At 42.9% G+C, this 23,267-nt stretch overlaps 1 protein-coding gene across 3 annotated transcripts; it reads right to left on the reverse strand.

The window, feature by feature from the left end:
• Positions 1–12,801: 12,801 nt before the first annotated feature.
• LOC147197854 (interleukin-10 receptor subunit beta-like) lies at positions 12,802–22,551 on the reverse strand. 3 transcript variants are annotated; one of them, XM_086123438.1, is made up of 7 exons: positions 22,312–22,473; positions 20,927–21,041; positions 18,680–18,861; positions 17,958–18,112; positions 16,043–16,193; positions 14,812–14,954; positions 12,802–14,663 (listed from the first exon to the last, which is right to left on the reverse strand). In XM_086123438.1, the coding sequence occupies exons 1-7, from the start codon at positions 22,367–22,369 to the stop codon at positions 14,550–14,552; spliced, it is 918 nt and encodes a 305-aa protein (XP_085979564.1). In that variant the 5' UTR covers positions 22,370–22,473; the 3' UTR covers positions 12,802–14,549. The 3 variants fall into 3 exon arrangements, with proteins under 3 accessions (XP_085979564.1, XP_085979562.1, XP_085979563.1); XM_086123436.1 differs by lacking the exon at positions 12,802–14,663 and having other exon boundaries at positions 14,920–15,455; positions 22,312–22,481; XM_086123437.1 differs by lacking the exons at positions 12,802–14,663; positions 20,927–21,041 and having other exon boundaries at positions 14,920–15,455; positions 22,312–22,551.
• Positions 22,552–23,267: the final 716 nt, after the last annotated feature.

Genomic DNA, 23,267 nt, shown 5'->3' on the forward strand with positions numbered 1-23,267 from the left:
TGCACATCTCGGGTGAAGAATACGAGCAAGTAGGCAGAGGGGGTTTGAGTACAGAATCTATCGTCCCCTGTCAGAAGGAGTTTCAACTCCCACCTCCGACAGAGCCATGTTCCGGGGGAGGCGGGGGGACATTGAGTCAGAGTGGACCATGTTCCGTGCCTCTATTGTTGAGGCGGCCAATCTGAGTTGTGGCCGTAAGGTGGTTGGTGCCTGTCGTGGCGGCAACCCTCGTACTCGCTGGTGGACACCAGCAGTAAGGGATGCCGTCAAGCTGAAGAAGGAGTCCTATCGAGCCTTTATGGCCTGTGGGACCCCAGAGGCAGCTGACGGGTATTGACTGGCCAAGCGGAACGCAGCTTCGGTGGTCGTCGAGGCAAAAACCCGAGCGTGGGAAGAGTTCGGTGTGGCCATGGAAGCCGACCTCCGGACGGCTTCGAGGAAATTCTGGTCTACCATCCGACATCTCAGGAGGGGGAAGCAGTGCACCACTAACACTGTGTACAGTGGGGATGGGGCGCTGCTGACTTCGACTCGGGACGTTGTGAACCGGTGGGCAGAGTACTTCGAAGACCTCCCCAAATCCACCAACACGTCTTCCTTGGAGGAAGCAGAGTCTGAGGACCCTGAGGTGGGCTCTCCTATCTCTGTGGTTGAAGTCACCAATGTGGTTAAAAAGCTCCTCGGTGGCAAGGCCCCAGGGGTGGATGAGATCCGCCCGGAGTTCCTCAAGGCTCTGGATGTTGTGGGGCTGCCCTGGTTGACACGCCTTTGCAACATCGCGTGGTCAACGGGGAGAGTGCCTCTGGATTGGCAGACCGGGGTGGTAGTCCCTCTTTTTAAAAAGGGGGACCGGAGGGTGTGTTCCAACTAAAGAGGGATCACACTCCTCAGCCTCCCCGATAAGGTCTATTCAGGGGTGCTGGAGAGGAGGGTCGGTCAGGAAGTCGAGCCTCAGATTGAGGAGGAGCAGTGTGGTTTTCGTCCCGGCCGTGGAACAGTGGACCAGCTCTACACCCTTAGCAGGGTCCTCGAGGGTATGTGGGAATTCGCCCAACCAGTCTGAATGTGTTTTGTGGACTTGGAGAAGGCGTTTGACCGTGTCCCTCGGGGAGTTCTGTGGGGGGTGCTTCGTGGGTATGGGTTACCGAGTTTGGTTCGCATTGCCGGCAGTAAGTCGGAATCGTTTCCCGTGAGGTCCTCAGTCGGAAAAGGGTGGAGTGCCCCCTCCGGGTCGGGAGGGAGATCTTTCCCCAAGTGGAGGAGTTTAAGTATCTTGGGGTCTTGTTCACGAGTGAGGGCAGGAGCGAGTGAGAGATCGACAGGCGGATCGGTGCAGCGTCTGCTGTGATGCGGACGTTGAATCGGTCTGTCATGGTGAAGAAGGAGCTGAGCCAAAGGGCGAAGCTCTCAATTTACCGGTCGATCTATGTTCCAACCCTCATCTATGGTCACGAGCTATGGGTCGTGACCGAAAGAACGAGATCCCGGTTACAAGCGGCCGAAATGAGTTTTCTCCGCAGGGTGTCCGGGCTCTCCCTTAGAGATAAGGTGAGAAGCTCGGTCATCCGGGAGGGGCTCAGAGTCGAGCCGCTTCTCCTCCACATCGAGAGGAGCCAGATGAGGTGGCTTGGGCATCTGATTCGGATGCCTCCTGAACGCCTCCCTGGTGAGGTGTTCCGGGCATGTCCCACCGGGAGGAGACCCAGAGGAAGACCCAGGACACGCTGGAGAGACTATGTCACCCAGCTGGCCTGGGAACGCCTCAGGATCCCCCGGGGAGAGCTGGAAGAAGTAGCTAGGGAGAGGGAAGTCTGGGCCTCCCTGCTAATGCTGTTGCCCCCGCGACCCGGCCCCGGATAAGTAGTAGAAGATGGATGGTGTGTGCATAAGTCCTTTGGTTAAGGCGTGACACTCAATTTGAGTTTTTATTGCTTTAAATGCATTTCCAGGCCGAGCTGAGTACGTTTTCTGAGTTTGAATGTATCTTCATAGGAATGAGTTGTGTGATCAAATTAATGTTTATTTAGGCTTCAGGAGGTCATCCTGAACTAAATACATGTTGAATGTGTGCATAAGTCCTTTGGTTTAGGCGTGACACTCAATTAGAGTTTTTATTGCTTGTGAATGTATTTTCAGGCTGAGCTGAGCACGTTTTCTGACTTTGAATGTATCTTCATAGGAATGAGTTGTGTGATCAAACTAATGATCATTTTGGCTTCGGGAGGTCGTCCTGAACTAAATACATGTTGAAATGTGTGCATAGGTCCTTTGGTTTAGGCGTGACACTCAATTTGAGTTTCATTGCTTTAAATGCATTTTCAGGCCGAGCTAAGCACGTTTTCTGACTTTGAATGTATCTTCATAGGAATGAGTTGTGTGATCAAATTAATGGTCATTTAGGCTTCAGGAGGTCATCCTGAACAAAATACATGTTGAAGTGTGTGCATAAGTCCTTTGGTTTAGGCGTGACATTCAATTTGAGTGTTTATTGCTTTAAATGCATTTTCAGGACGAGCTGAGCTCGTTTTCTGACTTTGAATGTATCTTCATAGGAATGAGTTGTGTGATCAAATGAATGGTCATTTACGTTTCATGAGGTCATCCTAAACTAAATACATGTTGAAGTGTGTGCATAAGTCGTTTGGTTTAGTCGTGACACTCAATTTGTGTTTTTATTGCTTTAAATGCATTTTCAGGCCGAGCTGAGCACGTTTTCTGAGTTTGAATGTATCTTCATAGGAATGAGTAGTTCGGTCAAATTAATGTTGATTTACGTTTCATGAGGTCATCCTAAACTAAATACATGTTGAAGTGTGTGCATAAGTCGTTTGGTTTAGTCGTGACACTCAATTTGTGTTTTTATTGCTTTAAATGCATTTTCAGGCCGAGCTGAGCACGTTTTCTGAGTTTGGATGTATCTTCATAGGAATGAGTTGTGTGATCAAATTAATGGTCATTTAGGCTTCAGGAGGTCATCCTGTGAACATGAGCTGCAATCGAATCTAAAACCAAATACATGTGAAAGCAAAAAAAAAATCGAAATATATCAATTTAGAATAAAAAAAAAACGTCGTGTCCGCATCACACTTTTTTTTTCCTTTTTTTTTGCATCGGCACGCCTCAAAATCCGTCTGGGTGAGCGTTTTTAAAAAATCTTGGCTCTTTTGAATTTTTAGGGGGTTATTGGGACGGAAAGATTTGACAATGAATTGACAACATTTGCTGCTCAGAGCTGATGCCACGTTGTGTCACTCTTGTTCACTCTGAAATGCGAGAGCCCCATTTGTCCATGCACGGCCAGCACTTTACGATAGCCTCTGCTGGTGAGAGTTGGTCATTGCAGCCTTCCATATGATTTCCTATGACCCTCTAAAAATAATAAGATAAAATGTGGATTGTGTGAACATGAGCTGCGCTTGAAACTAAACCCAAATACAAGGAAAAGCAAAAAACAAAAATCTAAACGTACCAATTCAAAAGAAAAATGAATGCTATGGCACCATCACACTTTTTCATGATTATTATTATTAATATCACTGCATAGGCAAGGCTCAAAATCCGCCTCATGTGAGCGTTTTTTTAAAAGATTTTTTTTAATCTTGCTACTTTTGACTGTTTTTTGGGCAGAGAAACTTTATTATGTATTGACAGTGTTTGCTCTTCATCTCTTTTTCAACCTGGTGGACGCCTTCTCTTTGGCCGAGCATGACCTGATTTGTAGTCAGACGCCTTATCCATTGCGCCACGAACTCCACGAAATCAAACCACTATGTCTCTGTTCTCCTGTGTGGGGGAATATTCCGCTCCCAAAAAGTTATTGTTACCTTTTTCAGTGTGGGATGGGCGCCTCTCTAATCAGTGCACCTGCCTCCCCGACACACCTGCGAGTTTTTATCTCATCTGCCACTTGCAGCATAAAAGCCAGCCTGAACAGTCACCCATTGTCACTTCGTCAGAGATCCTTCCTGCCGTACTCGTGTCGACCACGCCGTACCGCTCCAGCATTCCTGCACTCCTCGACTTGATCATTTTGACTACCTTTCAGTTGTGACCACCTCGGCCTGTCTCACTTACTGGCAATAAAACCCTTCTGTGCTTTGTGTCCGCGCGTGGTTCCTCTCTTCATCTCTCATGAAGCCGAACACTTTGCTTAACACCCGCGGCCCTCCCAGCGCTCCGCCCCAACATCCTCGTCGGAACAGCCTGAGCGCCGCAGCGGAGTAACTCCGGCTCGGCCGTGGGCAAAAACGGCTCGGTCCGAAATTTCTCACGGGTGGGCGTGAGCTGTTCCTCCGCTTCGCTTGTCACACACATCACTCTCGCCCCTACCTGCCCCGCGCAACTCCGGCAGGGCCAGCGGGTGGCATCGGTTCGGTCCCAGACCTTCGCGCTGTTTGATTCCGAAGTTTTTCTTCCCTTTGATTGCGCACCGCGCCCCCTGTCCCTCAAAGCGAGTTGCATCTCTGGCGGGGCCGAGCGGGCAGCACCTTTGGTCCCGGCAGGTCGTGTTGGTGTGCACGAGGTCTTCCACCTCTTCGCTTGCAACACTCGCCTATGCCGGCCAGCCAGGCACGGCGCAGCTTTGGTGGGGCCAAGCGACAGCATCGGTTAGGTCCAGGGCGCAAAATCAAAAGGGAGGGTCGACACTGTGGACAAACAATGGGCCCTAACACAAAGGTCAGAAAACTTTGACGCACACCCGCGCGACATTCTGTGGACGAAAATATGCCACCCGCCTGACCTCGCCGGAGCTTCGGCTGCTCCACGCGGATCGCAATGCAGCTCTGATCAGGGGGATTTTGCGGGAAGTCGGGAGGGGCGCTGGTGTCGAGCAACGGGCTAATAAACCTCGTCGAATACGCCCGCAACGGGCCGGTACAGAAGCGATGCTGCCAGTTTGTCCCCGCCGGAGCTCCTCCAAGCCAGGCAGGCCGAAAGTTTGTTTGTTTGTTTGTTTGTTTATTGAACATAAAACATATATACAGTAATAATTTGACAGAAAATAAGGTAGATAAAAAAAGTAAAAAGAAAGAAATCAATCTTCATTCAACACAGTTATTATGTTCAAGGGAGTAGGAAGAAGTAAAAAACTTATCTAGTCCTACCCCGTTATGTGATTGTATCTAATAAATCATTTTTATATCAATCAGAAAAGTAAGAAGAAAGAAGTCTCCATTAAGGCTCATACTTTACCCTTAACCGTGATATTTTTACAACTTTTGGTTTGTATCGGGATTATATACTTCCACACCCTGACACTCTTGTGTCAATTTTCTCTTAAATTCATAATGGATATTTATATACCTTTCTCTATTTATCAACTTAGTTCTGATTTATCATTATATTTAATGTTTTGAATTTATCATTTTAACTCTGATTGATGTAGGTTGTTTGTACTATTTTTTTGAATTTGTTTTTTAACTCAGCAAGCGATTTACTCATTTTCAGGTCCGTTTCGAGATTATTCCACAGATTAACACCTTTGATAGATACACTTCTTTGCTTGATGTTTGTTCTTGTTTTGAGTTTTTTGAATAAGTTGGTACCTCTTAAATCATAGCTGCTTTCTCGAATTTCGAAAAACTTCTGAATGTTTTGGCAGAGCAGGTTATTGTGTGCTTTGTACATTAATTGGGCGATTTTAAAGTCAACCAGGTCATAAAATTTCATCGTATTTAATTTGATAAATAGTGGATTTGTGGGTTCCGTATATTTTGATCTATTAATAATTCGAATTGCTTTTTTTTGTAGGTTGAGAATAGGGAGTGTGTTTGTTTTGCAGGCATTTCCCCATATTTCCACACAGTAGGTCATATATGGTAATAATAATGAAGTGTACAATGTGTACAAAGATCTCTTATTTAGCACTTCCTTGGTTTTGTAGAGGATCCCTACGGTTTTGGCTATTTTTCTTTTTACGTTATCGATATGTGGCTTCCAACATAGTTTTGAGTCTATTACTAATCCGAGAAACTTGGTTTCATACGCTCTTTCTATCTCAATTGAGTTTACCATAATTTTAGCTTGGTGTTTGATTGGTCTTGTGCCAAAAACAATTAACTTCGATTTTTTCAGGTTAAGTGACAATTTATTTCTGTCGAACCAGTTTTTTAATTTGTTTAATTCGTTTTCTACGGTTGTCAGGAGCTGTTTCAGATTTATTCCAGAACAGTAGAAAGTTGTATCATCAGCAAATAGGACACATTTAAATTGTTTTGAGACCTTGCAGATATCATTTATATATAAGATGAATAGTTTTGGACCAAGCACTGACCCCTGAGGAACTCCGTGAGTGATTTTTAGTTGATTAGTTTTTTTATTGTTGAGTTGCACGTACTGATATCTGTTTTCTAAATAACTTTTTATCCATTTATAAGCTACACCTCTAATGCCATATCTTTCTAGTTTTTTCAATAATATACTGAGATCTATTGTGTCAAAAGCTTTTTTTAGATCTAGGAAAACCCCAACAGTAAATTCTTTGTTGTCTATATTAGTGGCTATTGCTTCCACAAACTCCATAACTGCCATTGAGGTGGTCCGCTTTTCCCTGAAGCCATATTGATTCTCACTTAACAGCGCATGCTTTTGTATAAAGCTATCAAGTCTGCGAGAAAATAGTTTTTCTAATATTTTTGAAAATTGTGGTAGTAGTGATATTGGTCTATAATTTGTAAACCGATGTCTTTCTCCACTTTTATAGATTGGAATAACTTTAGCAATTTTCATTTTTGATGGAAAGATACCAGCTTTGAATGACAGGTTGCATATGTGCGTGAAAGGTCGCACTACATATTCTATAATCTGCTTTATTATTGTCATGTCAATATTAAAGCAATCAGTTGACTTTTTATTTTTAAAAGTTTTTATAATATTTGATACTTCTTCTTGTTTTACAGCAGTAAGGAACATCGTGGAGGAGTTTTTTTCTACATATCTATCTATTTCAAACAAGTTTGTTGGATCAGGAATTTGTTTTGCTAGGTTACTGCCGATGTTGACAAAATACTCATTAAATTCAGTTGCTATTTCTGCAGTTTTTTCCAAAATAGTATTTTTGCCTTTGATAAAATACTCTGGATAATCCATTTTTTTAGGACTATTTCTGATTACTTGGTTAAGTATCTTCCATATTTCTTGTGTGTTACTTTTATTCTGCTCTAATAGTGCATGATAATGATCTCTTTTACTGGTTCTTATAATATTTACTAGTTTATTTTTATAGGTCTTATATTTTTTTTCTGCTTCTTCAGTTCTCAATTTTAAAAACAATTTATATAAATTGTTTTTCTTTTTACATGCGTTTTCTATGCCTTTCGTTATCCATGGCTTACTTGGGTCTTTATACTTTTTGGAGACTTTAGTTAATGGAAAATGTTTATCATATAAGGAGATTATGGTAGACTGAAATACTTCAAACGCTGTATTTGGGTCTTCGTTTGAATAGACCTCGGTCCAGTTTTGTTTTTCTAGGTCTTGCTTAAAGGCGTCGGTGGAGCGTTGGGTTCTTAGTCTTATTTCTGTTATGCGAGTTGTTGACTTAGCTTTTCTATGAAAATAATTATGAAAAACTGCAAAAACAGGTAGGTGGTCACTTATGTCATTAATGAGAAGTCCACTTTCCATTTTATGGTCAATCTTATTTATAAATATGTTATCTATTAATGTGGCCGTGTCAACTGTTATTCTGCTAGGTTTCAGGATTACTGGGAAAAAGCTGTTGCTGTACATAATATTTATGAAGTCGGTTGTTTTTTTGTGTCCATTTGGGTTTAATAAGTCAATGTTAAAGTCACCACATATTATTCGTGTTTTCTTATCGTTGTTGTAACTGAGCATATCTGTTAGTTTTTTATTGAATGTGTCAATACATGATCCTGGTGTCCTATAAATGCAACTTATGATGATATTTGATGCCTTTTTATTATGTATTTCAATGGTTAGACATTCCATTAGGTTTTCTATTGTGTTTGTCAATCTCTCGATTTTACTGCATTTAAGTGCTTTGTCTACATATATTGCAACCCCCCCTCCTTTTTTGTTTTCCCTATTAGTTGCAAACATTTCATAACCTTCTATTTCCATTTCAGTTGTTTTATCTTCATCAAGCCAAGTTTCTGATATGGCAATTATTTTGAATTTATTGAATTTAGTCAGGTATTCTTTGATTTTTGTGAAGTTTTTATAGAGACTTCTACTGTTTAAGTGTATTACTGAAAGTGCATTTTCCAATTTTATATTAGTGTTGAATTGTTCATCCAGGTAATAGTCAGAGTTTGTTACCCTTTGTTTGTTCTGGAAGAAGTTGTTGTCTGGGTCCAAATTGTTCTCGGGATCGAATGGCTTATAGTCAATATCTTCAAAGGGTTGGAAGTCCATGTTTTTGGGATGTGAATTTCCCGCTCCCACGCGGTCGTCGCTGGCTCCCTCGCGGTCGTCGTTGGTTCTCTCGCTGTCGTCGCTCGCTCTCTCGCCGTCATCACTGGCTCCCTCGCGGTTGCTGGCTGGACGTCTCCTGGGTCCCTCGTGGTCGCTGGCTCCCTTGCGGTCGTCGCCGACTCCCTCACGCTCGCTGGCTGGCTGCCTCCTGGCTCTCTCACGCGCGCTGGCTGGTTGTCTCCCGGCTCCCTCAGGCTCGCTGTCTCCCGGCTCCCTCGCGGTCACTGGCTCCCCTGCTGTCGTCGCTGGTTTCCTCTCGGTCGTCTCTGGCTCCCTCGCGGTGGTCGCTGGCTGGTTGTCTCCCGGCTTCCTCGCGGTCGCTGGCTTCCCTGCAGTCGTCGCTGGCTTCCTCGCGGTCATCACTGGCCCCCTCACGGTCGGTCGTCGCTGGCTCCCTCGCGGTCGGTCGGTCTTGAAAAAGTTATTGTCCGGGTCCAAGTTGTTCTCAGGGTCAAATGTCTTGTGGTCAGTAGGGTTGGAAGTCATCAAAGGGTTGGAAGGGTCATCAAAGGGTTCGAAGTCCATGTTTTTGGTATGTGAATTTCCTGCTTCAGTAGGGTCAGAGTTTTTATCTTCGGGTGGTGAATAATTCTCAGTATGCTGCTTGATGGTGTTGAACTCGAGCCTGTTGTGTTGGAGTACTGGTGCGGGGGTGGACGATAAGTTTGTCATGTCTTAAGTAGGCAGTTTCCCCTCTGTCACGTGCAGCTTTTAATTTTGGGAGGAGCTCTTTTCTTTTTTGTCGTACGGCATCTGTAAAGTCTTCGTTGATGTAGATGTTGGAGCCTTTTAAGTATTTTGCTTTTTGTAGGATCCTTGATCTGTCCTTGTATTTGAGAAATTTCACCACAACTGGCCTCGGACGAGGTCTTCCAGGTTCTTGTCTTCCTGTGCGGTGAGCTCTCTCCACCTCAATTTGCCCCTGTATCAGCAGCTTCTCCTTGAGGATTTTTTGAACTTTTTCCTCTGTTTCAGTCCACGTTTCTCCCGGTTTTTCCTCAATTCCATCAATTACCAAGTTGTTTCTTCTTGACTGTCCTTCCAAGTAGTCCATCTTGTCTGTTAATACAAGCATGCCGTCACATATTTTGTAGAATTCTGTTTGCATGTCTTTGGAATGGCCAGTTTGACAGATTAGATTTTTTTTTAATGTCGTCTACCTCTTTTTGGGTAAAGTTGATGCTGGTTTTTATTTCTTGGACTTCCCTGGTAAAAGTGTCAAGTCGTGAGTTTGTTGAGTCTATTATCATCTTGACAAATCCTTTGAAGTTTTCCTGTTGTTGTTGCAAGAGCGCCGTAAAAAGCTCTTTTTGTTGCTGGAGTAATTCGTTTACTTGAGTGAGGGTCAGGAAATCCTCATCCTGCTTTGTGTCTTGCTTCTGTTTGGGTGGCATTTTGTCGGGTCTCGTTGCTAGCCAGTTGTATGCTAGTTTGTGACGTGTCCAGTGGGCTTGCTGCTGGGTGTTTCTAACGTGGCAAGTGGGGTTGCCGGCTCCCTCACGCTCGCTGGCGTTCGGCTGGTTGGTCTCTGGTGGTGGGTTCCAGCTGCGTAGCGACTTTTCGCAATTAGCTTCCGTGCTAACGAGCTAGCGTTTCGTCCAACCCCCTCTTCACGTCGCCAATTTCTACACACGCGCTGCCACCATGTTTCGCTCTGTTCTTTACTTTCAAATGTAGGAAAGCTTCACACGAGAGAAATGTTGACTTTGCTGTTGCTGCTCCTTCTTTCCGCTCTGCAATGCGTAGCAACTCACACTTCCTCGTAGCTCTGTGGCCTCCTCCAAAAGTGGCGCGGGGTGACAACAAAGGGTCCAAAACATCAACGCACAACCAAGCGACCGTCCGGCTTCATGCAGCCTTGTACAAATCGTGTTTTCAAATTGTTCGCCCGAAACATTTATGTCACTCCCACAAGACAAACAAGCTATTTTTGTTTCAGATGGCTGTGGAACTGATGAAGGCCTTCCCCAGACATTCTGTGCATTAATTTTAGAACATCATGTGGCGATGGCAAATAAGAGAACAAGACAATCTTCAGAAATACTGACCACAGCAGGTTTATTTGATGATGATCACCCATGCAAAAAATGTTTAATTGTGGCATCCAGAAATGATGACAAAGAAATATTTTGTGTCAAACTAGTTCATGAAAATGAAGTGTTGATACCAGGGATGAATTCTGAAAGCTTTTAGAAATTCTTTTTTTATGATTTGTACCACAACGAAAAATCTCTTGTTGTTCACTGCTCTGCTGAAAGAAAATGTCAAGATAAAATTTCAATCCCATATTTACACACTGTGAATTTTAAGTTTAATGTTCACTGATATTCCGTTATGTTGTAGTATTTGTTCTCGCCATGCACTGTGGCATGTGCTCAATGGCAAAACCACCTGGAACAGGTCCTCTGACAAAACGAGTGATTTTTACAATGGAAGAACACACAATTTATCTTGCATCGACATTGTCTTCATGATACTTTGCATGCATCATTGAAATTGGGTTGGTTCAAGTAAGAAAAAAAATTGAATTTTAAAACCAACTTAGAGTTATCCTGATTGAAATTTCCCAACATATAATCTTGTAGTGTTAGGGTTCTCTCCCCCCCGTCCCCCTTTTGACGAGACCCAGTGCGAAAGGTGGTACCATGAGCAGTGTCTTGAGAAGAATTTGCATGAATTGAGAGGCCGAAAACTGGTATTGCTGCTGTGAGTGCACATCAGAATGTTGGCAGTCATGGAGACCTATATCTCGAAGTGGACATGAATCTCCCCAACAGTTAATTGCGGTTTTGTTTTTCTTTCACATTTGTCTGGATTTGAAACATTACGCCTATTACAACCCTAAATCCTTACAGATGACTTACTATATGTCAATTACTGTATTTTTTGTCCTTTAAATAGTGTTTTTTTCTGTTGGTGTTTTTCTGTATTCTTGTCTGCCTGTTCCATAACAAGAATTGTGTCAAAGTCTGAACTGCCAAATTCATGCACAACTGCATTCTGAAAGTTTATCAAATATGCTGACATTATATCCATTGCAAAATAGACCTTTGATATGTCCGCACAACAAACGCATTATCGATATTCTAGCAATTAAGCGTTTTTGGGGGGAGGGGGGGGTTATTTTGTTTTGTTTAATCACAGGTTCTAAGTCTTCTGCACCTATTTTGGAAATCATTTTATTGTATGGTTTGCAATGAACAAAAATCATTTTTGAAACAGTGTTTAACTTTCCAATGAGTTTCTTGTGTTATCAATCTCAACCTTGTGTGACAGCAGCGTGGTCTGATCCAGTCCACTTCTACTGGTGCATCAACTATTATTTCAACCACAGGTGACAAACTCAAGGCCCGGGGGCCAGATACGACTCGCCACGTCATTTAATGTGGCCCACGGAAGCAGATCACGCACGTCAACTTCCATGATCCTTGCTAAAATCTATACCTAAATGTCAAATTGTCAGGTGTAATAAATAACGTAGATATTTTGCAATAATTTTCTTACCCTGCGTACACTCTTGAATAATAATTGAACAAACTGTTACAGTTTACTTGACTGATTTCAAAATGAGTAATCGATCAATTTGTTGTGTACAAGTTATAATATGATGAGATGATGAAACATTTATTTGGTTTCACTGTCCTAACGGCCCCTCCGAGGGAAGATGTAACTCCAAAATGGCCCACGACACCCCAGATTTCAACAGATGTTTTCCATTTTCCATCTAATCCAGAAGGTCCTCCACTATTGTTGATTGCATTTTTTTCCTCTCAACAATGCTTGGTGCACTCAAGTTTCTTCAGACCAGCGTATACATCGCCTCTCTCCCAAATTCGGCTGGGATAGACACAAGCTTATGGCTGGCCTGTAGTCAAGTCCACCTTGATCGAATTCTAGTTAAGTCCAAGTCACAAAGGTCTGAGTCCAACTCCAAGTCCAGATGAGATCAAGGGTAAACATTGAAGTAGAAAAATATAAATATCACAAACACAAAGTGCTCGTTTCATTGTGCTCAACACTCTCCTTAGATGGCATGTAAGCCTTTACTTTATTAACAATGTGTGCAGATAAACAACAATTTCAAAAACAATGTTGCTTTATTAATGGTGGTCGACCTCAGTGGGGAGACGAGGAGGAGAATCGGCACCAGGGAGTAGCCGTTGAACTTGGTTGATTCGATAAAAATATTCTGTAAATCCAATGACCGAGTCTGAGAAAAGTCTGAGTCAAATCACTTCAGAGACAACAAAAAAACCTTGTCAAGTGTCGATGTGAGGACTACGGTACATCCCAGACTTACGGGTCAGCGACCAAATGAGGACAAGCAATATCGAAAATGGATACACAGATTATTAAAATGAATTAGGACAGCAAATAATGATTATTTTAATAAGCATTTAATGTCTGTCGATTAGTCAATGAATTGGATAAAAAAAACGTTTACATTTCCATTCCTTTATTCTGAAACAGAACATTATTTAAAATTAACAGTGCACACACAAATTAATTATGATTCAGTTATTAGCTTAGTCCAGAACATATCAGAAAATTGGGAAAAATTGCCGGCAGGAAGTCAGATTTGTCTCCAGTTGAGGGTTTCCAACGCTGCCCTTTGCAACATTTATGGACAGACTTTCTAGGCGCAGTCGAGGTGTTGAGGGGGTCCTCTTTGGTGGCCTTAGTATTACATCTCTGCTTTGATGAGGTACTGATGGCTTCTTCAAGCCATGATCTCCAACTCTCACTGGAGCAGTTCGCAGCCGAGTGTAAAGCACTTGGGATAAAAAGGGTGGAGTGCCCTCTCCAGGTTGGGGATGAGATGCTGCCCCAAGGGAAGGAGTTCAAGTATCTTGGGGTCTTATTGACAAGTGAGGGTAGGATAGAGCGACAGGTGGATCAGTACAGCGTCTGATGTAATGCAGACTCTGTATTGGTCTGCTGTGGTGAAGACGGAGCTGAGCCGACTCAGAGCCGAGCCGCTATTCGTCCACATTGAGAGGAGCCAGATGAGTTGGCTTGGGCATCTGATTAGGATGCCTCCTGAATGCCTCCTTGTTGAGGTGTTCCGGGCGTGTCCCACCAGCAGGAGGTCCCGGGGGACGACCCAGGACACGCTGAAGAAACTATTCACCCGGCTGGCCTGAAAATGCCTTGGGATTCCTCCGGAGAAATTGGAAGAAGTGGTTGGGGAGAGAGAAGTCTCGGCTTCCCTGCTGAAGCTGCTGTTGTTGTTGATGTTAAGCAGATACGCGTAGAAGTCGAGTTGAGAGGGAGAAAGGGGAAAAAAACCCCAAACTTTGCGTACTCTTAGATTTGCCCGACACCACGGAAAGGTGGTCCATGAAGTCGGGCTGCTGAACCTGCTGCGTTTGCGACCTGACCCTAGATAATGCGGTAGAAAATTGGTGGCTGGATGGATGGATGGAATTATTGATTTATTGTCGATTAACCGTTGCACCTATAAAATGTACACATTAGCAAATATATATATATATTTACATGAAATATATTACAAACTTCCTTTACCTGACATCAAGCAAACATTTCAGAAATTTTGAATTGAAATTTGTGACACATTTATAACTATTTTAAGGGCGAGTTCAGGGTTTTTCCTGATGTACTTAAATCAACTAGAATCAAACATAGTTGCCCGGAGGTTTCACACAAAACAGACAGACAGATAAACCCACAGTACAAAAATAAAAGAACTGTGCTGCTATAATTTTTTTTATCACTAGGTTTTCACTGCTAATTTGGTGTCTTGAAACTCAGTTCTGCACATATCTGAAACCTGGCCAAACATAACCTGCATGGAACATGACCGCAGCAAGAAGCTTATGTTCCTGGGAACCAAAAAGTGTTTGGTAGGGTAACGTTCTGTAATCATTTGGTTTGACTGCATAACCAGTATGGAACACTTTCAAAACATTTTGGCTTCAACTAACCTTTGAAGAACCAAAGCCTTGCGTTCTTTCAACATTTGGGATAACCGCTCACAGTTGCATTGAATCTGCTTTTCGATTGCTTATTCTGGAGGCCTTCGCGTCTTGTCTCGGTGACAAGCTTTCTGCAGGTGGTGTTCCACGATTCTTCCAAGGACCTTTCTGCCATTATTCCACAGACTTATCCTCTGCAATGACGTGGACTGAATTGTAGAGCTCCTCAAGTTGGTCAGAGTTGTGCATGGCCCAGTAGAGAGATGAGCTCGGGGTTGCCAACAGGTGCTAGAAAGACAAAACAGGTTCTGTTTGAGCGGTAGTTCAAAATGCCAACTAGATGGTTACTTGCGCCACGCACTTCAAATTGTACCCCTCCCCCCATGACATGAAAAAATATATATACTGTAAATATAGAAATAATATGGATACACACTGCAGGCAGTTTGTCTTTTGGACAAAGAAAATGGGAAATCTTTCTTCGATAAACAACTGCAATCCCCACAAGAGTGACCGCCATTGCCATGACCAGAAACGTGACCAGTGCAGGCACCCATACAGCTTTCGCTTTGGTGTTCTCTGCAAGAAAAAGAAGATGCATTGTTTAGATTTCTTACCATACCTAGGGCTCTTCAATTTCACTACTTTTGGACACCTTTGAGGCAAAAATGTACACTGCTACCAAAAATCATCATGGATCAATGTGTTGTTGTTTTTTAACGAATGAATATTTTTCACATATCACATCAACAATCTCTGACTTGGGCGGCACGGTGGTGAGCATGCCTGCCTCACAGCGCAGAGGTCCTAAGTTCGAGTCCAGCTTCGGCCTCCCTGTGTGGAGTTTGCATGTTCTCCCCGGGCCTGCGTGGGTTTTCTCCGGGTACTCCGGCTTCCTCCCACATTCCAAAAACATGCATGGCAGGCTGATTGAACACTCTAAATTGTCCCTAGGAGTGAGTGTGAGCGTGAATGGTGGTTCGTCTCTGTGTGCCCTGCGATTGGCTGGCAACCAGTTCAGGTTGTCCCCCGCCTTCTGCCCAAAGACAGCTGGGATAGGCTCCAGCACCCCCTGCAACCCTTGTGCGGATAAGTGGATCGGAAAATGGATAGATGGATGAATGGATGGACTTTAAACAGGAGATTACAATTAAATTGATGAAACAAATACAATAAATAACAAAATAACAAAATACAATAAAACACAAGTTTCCAGTGGGAAAAAAAACGATTCAAAATATCTGGTAGAAAAACAGTTTTCAAAGAATGCATGCACACACACACACACACACTATTGATGTATCATGATTTAAGAGCCATAGTTTTTGCATGCACATTTTTATCTATGAAGGTGTCCAAAGGGTGCAAACTATGTCAACAGATAATAAACAAGAGTAAAAGACACTGTTTTTTTAAGTATCACTTTGATGCCACAAGCTCTAACAACACAACCAAAATGACAACAAAAAAATGAGAAAAAATGTACACAGATGCCTGAGAAAGGCAACAACAAGAGCAACAGGAAGAATAATACATGTTGTGGATTGCGCAACCCTGCTCAACACTGGGGTGGACCCCCGTACATATTTAACCATTTCAGGTTATAGACAGATTAACACCTTGATAGAAAGTGAAAACAAACAATCTGACTTGAGAATGATACTTACCACCGGCGGTGCTCTCACATACTGTTCTGCTGGGCTTGCTGGGCTTGGTGTTCCTTTCAGCAATGATTTGAGCCTGGACACAATACTTTGTCCAAGGGTCCAAGTCATTTAGAAATATTTGGTTTTGCCTTATACTGCTGATGGTTTTTGCCTGTAAGAAGCCAAAACAAAAAGGAGGGCCGGGGGGGGGGGGGGGGGGGGGGGGTCCTCTGTTAATTCAACAGCAGATGACAGAGCAAGTAAGAGAGGAAAAAAATTAAGGTAGCGTATTTTCTGTTCTATAAGGCGCTTCTGATAAAGGTGCACCTTCAATGAATGGCCTATTTTAAAACTCAAAAACTCAAACGTTATAATAAAAGTTTCATTCACATTCACCCCTTTTGGGAACGATGTGCAAGAGCTCTTCTTAATTTTACTTGACTGAAACCTACTTCAGCAATGACGAAGACTTGTACTGCAGGCAATGACGAAAGCATTTAGTGACCGTATTTTCCGCACGATAAGGCGCTTCGTATTATAAGGTGCACCTTCAATGAATGGTTTTCATAGACAGTGTAGGGCACACTGCATTATAAGGCGCATAGAAGAGAAGCCACAATAGTGGCTGTGGTTGCGCTATGCATCCACTAGATGGAGTTACGCTAAAGGGAATACAATACAATACAGCTTTATTTATATAGAGCCTTCATAACCGCTGCAGTCGTAACAAAGCGCTTTACAGAACCTTTGAAATACTAAAAGGTTTTGAAGATAATTGATGAAACAAAAAGGCACACAAACCTCCTGGGCTCACATCCACAAGTGGCTAAATATCCTTAGAAGTCTTGCTTGTCTCCTTCCTTCGTTTAGTCAGTAGTTAACTATGCTTTTGGTATGATGATCTTTGTTTCATACATAATTGCTGCGCAGAGCTCACAAAGTACAGGAGTTGGCCATTTGAGTGTGTGTTGGCGAATACACATGTCAATTCGTTTTGGGCGGAACCCTTTTACATGACAATTGGTTCCTGCTAATAATCACCACGAGTTGGCAGAGGAACACTCACAGGGAAACAACTCAATGGGGACTATAAAGAGACTGCAACTAACACCATATGTAAGGCGCATCGGATTATACGGCACACTGTCGGCCGTTGGGAAAATTGAAGGATTTTAGGTGCGCCTGATAGTGCGGAAAATACGGTACATACAATAAGGAGATAACCTTTTATACCAACAAAAAACGGATGTTAAGACTACACACGGGAATTCAGTTACTGCCAGGCCACCATGATTGAACTATTTTTACTTATTCAGAGCACACCGCAGGAAGGTTTGATTTATAGCATCCATCCATTTTCCGAACCGCTTGATCCTCACTAGGGTCGCGGGGGGTGCTGGAGCCTATCCCAGCCGTCTCCGGGCAGTAGGCGGGGGACACCCTGAATCAGTTGCCAGCCAATCACAGGGCACACAGAGACGAACCACCATTCACGCTCACACTCACTCCTAGGGACAATTTAGAGTGTTCAATCAGCCTGCCATGCATGTTTTTGGAATGTGGGAGGAAACCGGAGCACCCGGAGAAAACCCACGCAGGCCCGGGGAGAACATGCAAACTCCACACAGGGAGGCCGGAGCTGGAATCGAACCCGGTACCTCCGCACTGTGAAGCCGACGTGCTAACCACTGGACTACCGGGCCGCCTGATTTATAGCATCCATATGACATATGTGGCTAAATGGACACAGTAGATAGATATTCGAATAATGTCCTGGGCAATAGCCTCCTTTGGCTCATTTGTATTGTCCATCCGTCCATCTTCTATAGAGCTCATCTTCAATCGGATTGTTGGTGTGCTGGAGTTTGCTGTCCATTAAAATACATTTCATGGATGATTGAATAAGGGCTCACAACACTAAGTCTATCGAGCTCACCTTTTCATTCTGACCATCTTTCCAGTAAGTGATGTTGTAGCTGGCCGTGCCATAGACACTCCTGAGGTCTGAGACTGCAAATGCTGGATCTTTAATTGAAATTGTAATTGTAGCCCCATTGGAAATGAGCAACACGTTGGGTGAACCAATCACAGCTAAAGAGAAGAAAAAGAATAAATAACGGCATCGCAACAATTTAGTATTATTTGAGTACTATCATGTTAAATATTTCTTTGAAGTACGCTGGTGCCTTGAGATACGAAACACGACACCATGAAAATAAACAAGCTCCAATTCCGATTGTAGCATTTATTGACACACCCAGCCCTCAGCAGGCCATGGTATGCCAATTAACCTTGTGTGCCTGCTGAGCAGTCACCCGACGACATCACCGGGCTGCTCAAGTCCTTAGTGGAGGAGGGGTGACTCATGCCTGGGGCCCAAGTGTCGCACTTGGGCCCATTTCAGCCATGCCCCAAAAATCAAGACAGAAGAACCTATTTAAAATTGAGTTCTCAGTCTTGGCACACGTTTTCAGCAACTGCATTCAAAAGTGTAAAAAGTATTTCGAAACATTTTTTTACATATGACATGGACTTGAACCCTTTCAGGGACAGCGGCTACTACAGTGAACAGTTATTCATTCAAGTCAAAAGATGTATTTTTTCATACACGTGCCCAATATTTTCTAAAATAGTTCATACTAAAAAATAAATACCCACAATCGTTTTCCAAGACCATCTCTTGACTTTCTACCCAAGAAGAATGCTCTGCCCCACGCTGTGCTTGTACTCTGGCGATATACCTTCCATACACACTGGGGTGGAAGTTGTTGAGGCTGCTGAAGTCACATTCAAGGCTTGAGATGTTCACACAGCCCACGTGGCACATTCGGACAGAGGTACTGTGAGGAAAAAAATAAATAAACACACAAAACTGTTATTTTAAAAAAAAGAATGTGCAGTTTGTGGCGATTCCTCTCTCAAGTCAAATAAATCGACCATGTGTGCCAGGAAAAGTTCCAAGACTGACGCCAGCAGGAGGTCCTGTGTGCAATTCTTTATTTTAGGAATGGGTGGCAACCTTACTTTTATGACATCAGTTTCCCCACGAGCGGATGGATCTGTTATAATTCTTCTCGCGATACGTACCGGTAACCTTCATCGGCAATATGCATAACGCATTGCTGTGATTTGAAAACAAGTGATGTCCGTCCGTGATTGAAGGCAAAAGTTGTTGCATATGTAGGAGGGAGTTCCACCTCCGTATTCATGATCATCCAACCACAAATCGCCATTGTCTTTGTGACATCTGAAAATCATTTCATTTACATGAAAAAAAATGTACAATTGTGTATGTTATTCATTAAAATGTAGCATTGTTTTTTTTTAATTAAGACGGTTAATGTCGGTGTAATTGTAGTGGAAATTTTATACTCAACTGTTTTAACTTGTATTGCACATCCTGCTATCTATAAGGGTTGCGAAGCAAATTCATCGTTGCGCCAGTTTGTGGTTTTCCTGTGCTTCAGACAGGTAGACGCAAAACAGGATGAGACATAATCATGTCATGGAGCTGCCGCAGCATTGTTTCCACCTATGTACGATATATTCACCCAATCACAGATGCCAGAAGCGGCCGCGTTGAATGAACGTGGAAGCCGGTCCTGTGTTGACCGACATATTGAGCTTTTCCCAGAGATGTAAATAAAGCGCTAAACAATCAGAATTGTGCTCGTTCATACCAAGAACGTTCATAAATTGAAAATAGTACGTAGTGACATCATTGTTCTGCAACAATTGTAACTCGAACTGTATGTAAAAAGGTGCAATTATATTTTGTGTATGTGAGTTATTGGTAAACATACAGAGATAGTACCCTATTTCTTGGACTATAAATTGTAGTTTTTTTAATGTTTTGGCCGGGGTGCGACTTTTACTTTAACTTTTTTTTTTTAATTATAAACACGTGTTATAATTTCAGGTGTTATTTTCACATTAGACCGCAAGAGGGCGGTCTAGGCCTGTTTTGGTACTTTCCACATTGGCAGTAACTGATAACAGCATCCATCCATTCATCCATTTTCTGATCCGCTAAATCCTCACAAGGGTTGAGGGGGGTGCTAGAGCCTATCCCAGCTGTCTTAGGGCAGTAGGCTGGGGACACCCTGAACCGGTTGCCAGCCAATCGGAGGGCACACAGAGATGAACCACCATCCACGCTCACATCATGCCGAGGGCCAATTTAGAGTGTTCAATCAACCTGCCATGCATGTTTTTGGAATGTGGGTGGAAACCGGAGCACCCGGAGAAAACCCACGCAGGCATGGCGAGAACATGCAAACTCCACACAGCTGGAATTGAACCCGGTACCTCTGCACTGTGAGGTCAACGTGCTAACCACTGGACCACGGGGCCGCCCTGATAACAGCAACTGACGATAACTCTGACGTAAGCGACGTAAAAGAGGAACCGCCGCATATTCTACCTCCGGAGTTTGTGGAGTTTTTTAAAAGTGACACAGAGGATGAAGATTTCTTTGGATTTAGTGATTTGGAGTGACAATGATGGTTTTGTAAACTTGTAAGCATATTCTTTATGCTACAGTTATGTTACGTGAACATACCAGGCGCGTTCTCAGTTCGTTGTTTATGCGTCGTGTAACGTTAGCATATCGTAGAATTATTCAGTGGGTTGTTCTCTATTTTTATTTTTATTTTAAATTGCCTTTAACGATGATATGTCCGTTCTTGGTGTTGGATTTTATCAAATACATTTTTCCACAAAGTGCGAGTTATACTCCAGTGCTAAATGGGGTTTTTTCTTTTTCATTATGCATTTTATGGCTGGTTCGATTTACACCCCGGAGCGAGTTATAATTCGGAAAATACGGTAAATGTGTGCTTGAATGGGTCGAAATGGTGAAGGGAAAAAAAACTGCGTTTTGGTGCTCAGATCACATGGACTTACGTGCAATTTGCGGTGTAGAAAAGATCACCGGTTACCCCCTCAGGTGAATCCCACTTCAGCACCAAATTCATGTTAATGGAGGTTAGACGGACATTTCTGGGTGGGCTGAGGACAGCTAAAATCACAACACAGTCAGGAGCACACATCAGGTTTTACAATGCTGACGTCGTGATGCATTAGCAATTTCACAAACAATGCTGAAGTTGAATCATTAATGACTGGCACAGTATTTATACAGTGTATATAAAAGGTCAACACACCAAGTTGAAATACCAATGCTTCATTGCCTGTATGAACCACCTGATTAGTTTGCAGCCCAATCAGTTGACAATTAAGTGATTCGTTGGGGTGGTATTGATTCTCGAATCCGATATCATTCATATAGAGATCACACCCTGTCTATGACTAGTTCAGTAAGTACAGCATTTGTCTCGTACCTATAGGGTCATAGGTGCGATTCCCATACAGTAGTGTTTCCCAACCGGGAGGATATGAGCACATTTCCGAAAATATTTGATCATTTATTTCCCCAGATCAATAGCCTGTATGACAGCTGCACCAAAATAACAGCCAAGTGGTTCATTCAAGCTCAGTTCACTGATGAAAACAAAGTAAAACGGTTATAGAGCATCTGAATATTACTCTTGATCAGAGTTTTTGTTGCTAATATTTAAAGTTTAAATGCCTGCTTAAGAAGGACTTATTCACAGGCGATATCAGTTACATCAATGACCGAAACGCAACATTTCCTATCTGCAGGATTTTCAGATTGGTGCATTTCACCTCAACAGATGGCATTCTGCAAGGAAACAACAAATTTGAGTTTCTCAAAAAAGTACATTTTTCAGATCTGAGGCTTTGTATTCCTGCCATCGATACAACAAATTGGCTGGCATCCGGTTCAGGGAGTCCCTCCACCCCCAGCACCTACCCCTGTGAGGATAAAGCGGATCAGAAAATGGATGGATTCCTCTTTTAAGTGCAACTCCCGCCTTGTGACTCCGCCATTTTTCTCTACTCTTGATGTCCACGGGGCAAGCATGCTTTGTCACACTAATTGACGGGAAACCATTGTTTTATGCTGTTTTCGTCAGGCTTAGTGATTGAGACGATTAAACGCAGCCAATACAAAAAATCCTGATGTGCTTCGTCAACATACTTAAACACAACGCAGTCAGACACGATCAGTTACACCATTTATATACACACACACACACATATATATATATACAGTACATATACAATATATATATATATATATATATGTGTGTGTGTGTGTGTGCTCACAACGTATATCTAATCTCCGAAGTGCAATCGATATTTAAGATGAGCTACTTAAGTTAAAAAGATGCAATGCAAAATCCCAATTGAACTAATCAATTTACCTGTTGCTCCACCCAATGTTAGGAATACAATTACAGCATTTAAAATAATTGATGACATCTCGAAGAGCGTCTTTCATTTGGTTAGTGTACTCAGTTTGGTGAGGTATGTTAATTACTTTCAGTTTTGTATTTCCTGGAAGATGATGTTTACACGAGACCGGCAGCGCCATTGTGTAGATGTTACACGCCCCTTTTGCCCTGCTGGTCTTCGGCAACGCTATAAGCTAGGAGGGGCAAAGGCGCCAGCAAATTTTAGGTGGACGGGAAAGAAAACCCCGAAAACGAATGATGCCTGAATATGGTTTGCGCACAACGTCTTACCACAATGACACGGGAACCGGAAATATTTTCTTGCAGCAAACAAGTACAAAATACAAATAAATCATTTTTATACACGTTCTGTATTTATAGCGCAGATTTTGGCATTGATAAAAATCAATAAATAAATGTCATGAAAATCGGTTGACAAATATTTAAAAAATAAATAAACAATACGACTTTCTTCTGTCAATATTGCCTTGGAGGGGAGTATTGTCCGTCCCAGCATGGCAGCCGCGTGTGCACACGCTGTCTCATCCAGTATTGTTTTCCCTGATTCATATCCTGGTGGGGCGGGGCAATCAAGCCATAGAGATCTAATGGAAACCCTGTCTTGAGCTGTTGGTTTAGCCTGCTGCTGCTGCACTGCCGTCATCGTGTCCGCCATATTCGATGTGGCAGATCTCCCCATGAAGGAACTCAAGTACATTCATTGAACTGCAGAGGGCGCGTTTCAACGAAACATAAGTTAATGTACCCACCCCATTTACTCATTGACGCACACATAGATGCAGTATATTTCGGAAACAGATAAAAGAACGTATTCAATACTATTAGGATGACAATTGTTTACACCCATCTATATTACAATGATTTACCATCAGTAACAGTGTTCCTCTACATATTGTACAATTGGT

This window comes from Hippocampus guttulatus, chromosome 11 (genome assembly GCF_054856545.1).
Source record: "Hippocampus guttulatus isolate MCC_2025c chromosome 11, RoL_Hgut_1.0, whole genome shotgun sequence".
NCBI classification, from domain to species: Eukaryota; Metazoa; Chordata; class Actinopteri; order Syngnathiformes; family Syngnathidae; genus Hippocampus; species Hippocampus guttulatus.

Coding starts and splice junctions, on each gene's coding strand:
- LOC147197854 (XM_086123436.1), bottom strand. CDS start 22,369: ATGTCATCAATTATTTTAAATGCTGTAATTGTATTCCTAACATTGGGT. Junction 18,862..20,926: donor TTCTACACCGCAAATTGCAC/GTAAGTCCATGT, acceptor TTTTCCTCACAG/TACCTCTGTCCGAATGTGCC. Junction 16,194..17,957: donor AAGATGGTCAGAATGAAAAG/GTGAGCTCGATA, acceptor GGCTTCTTACAG/GCAAAAACCATCAGCAGTAT.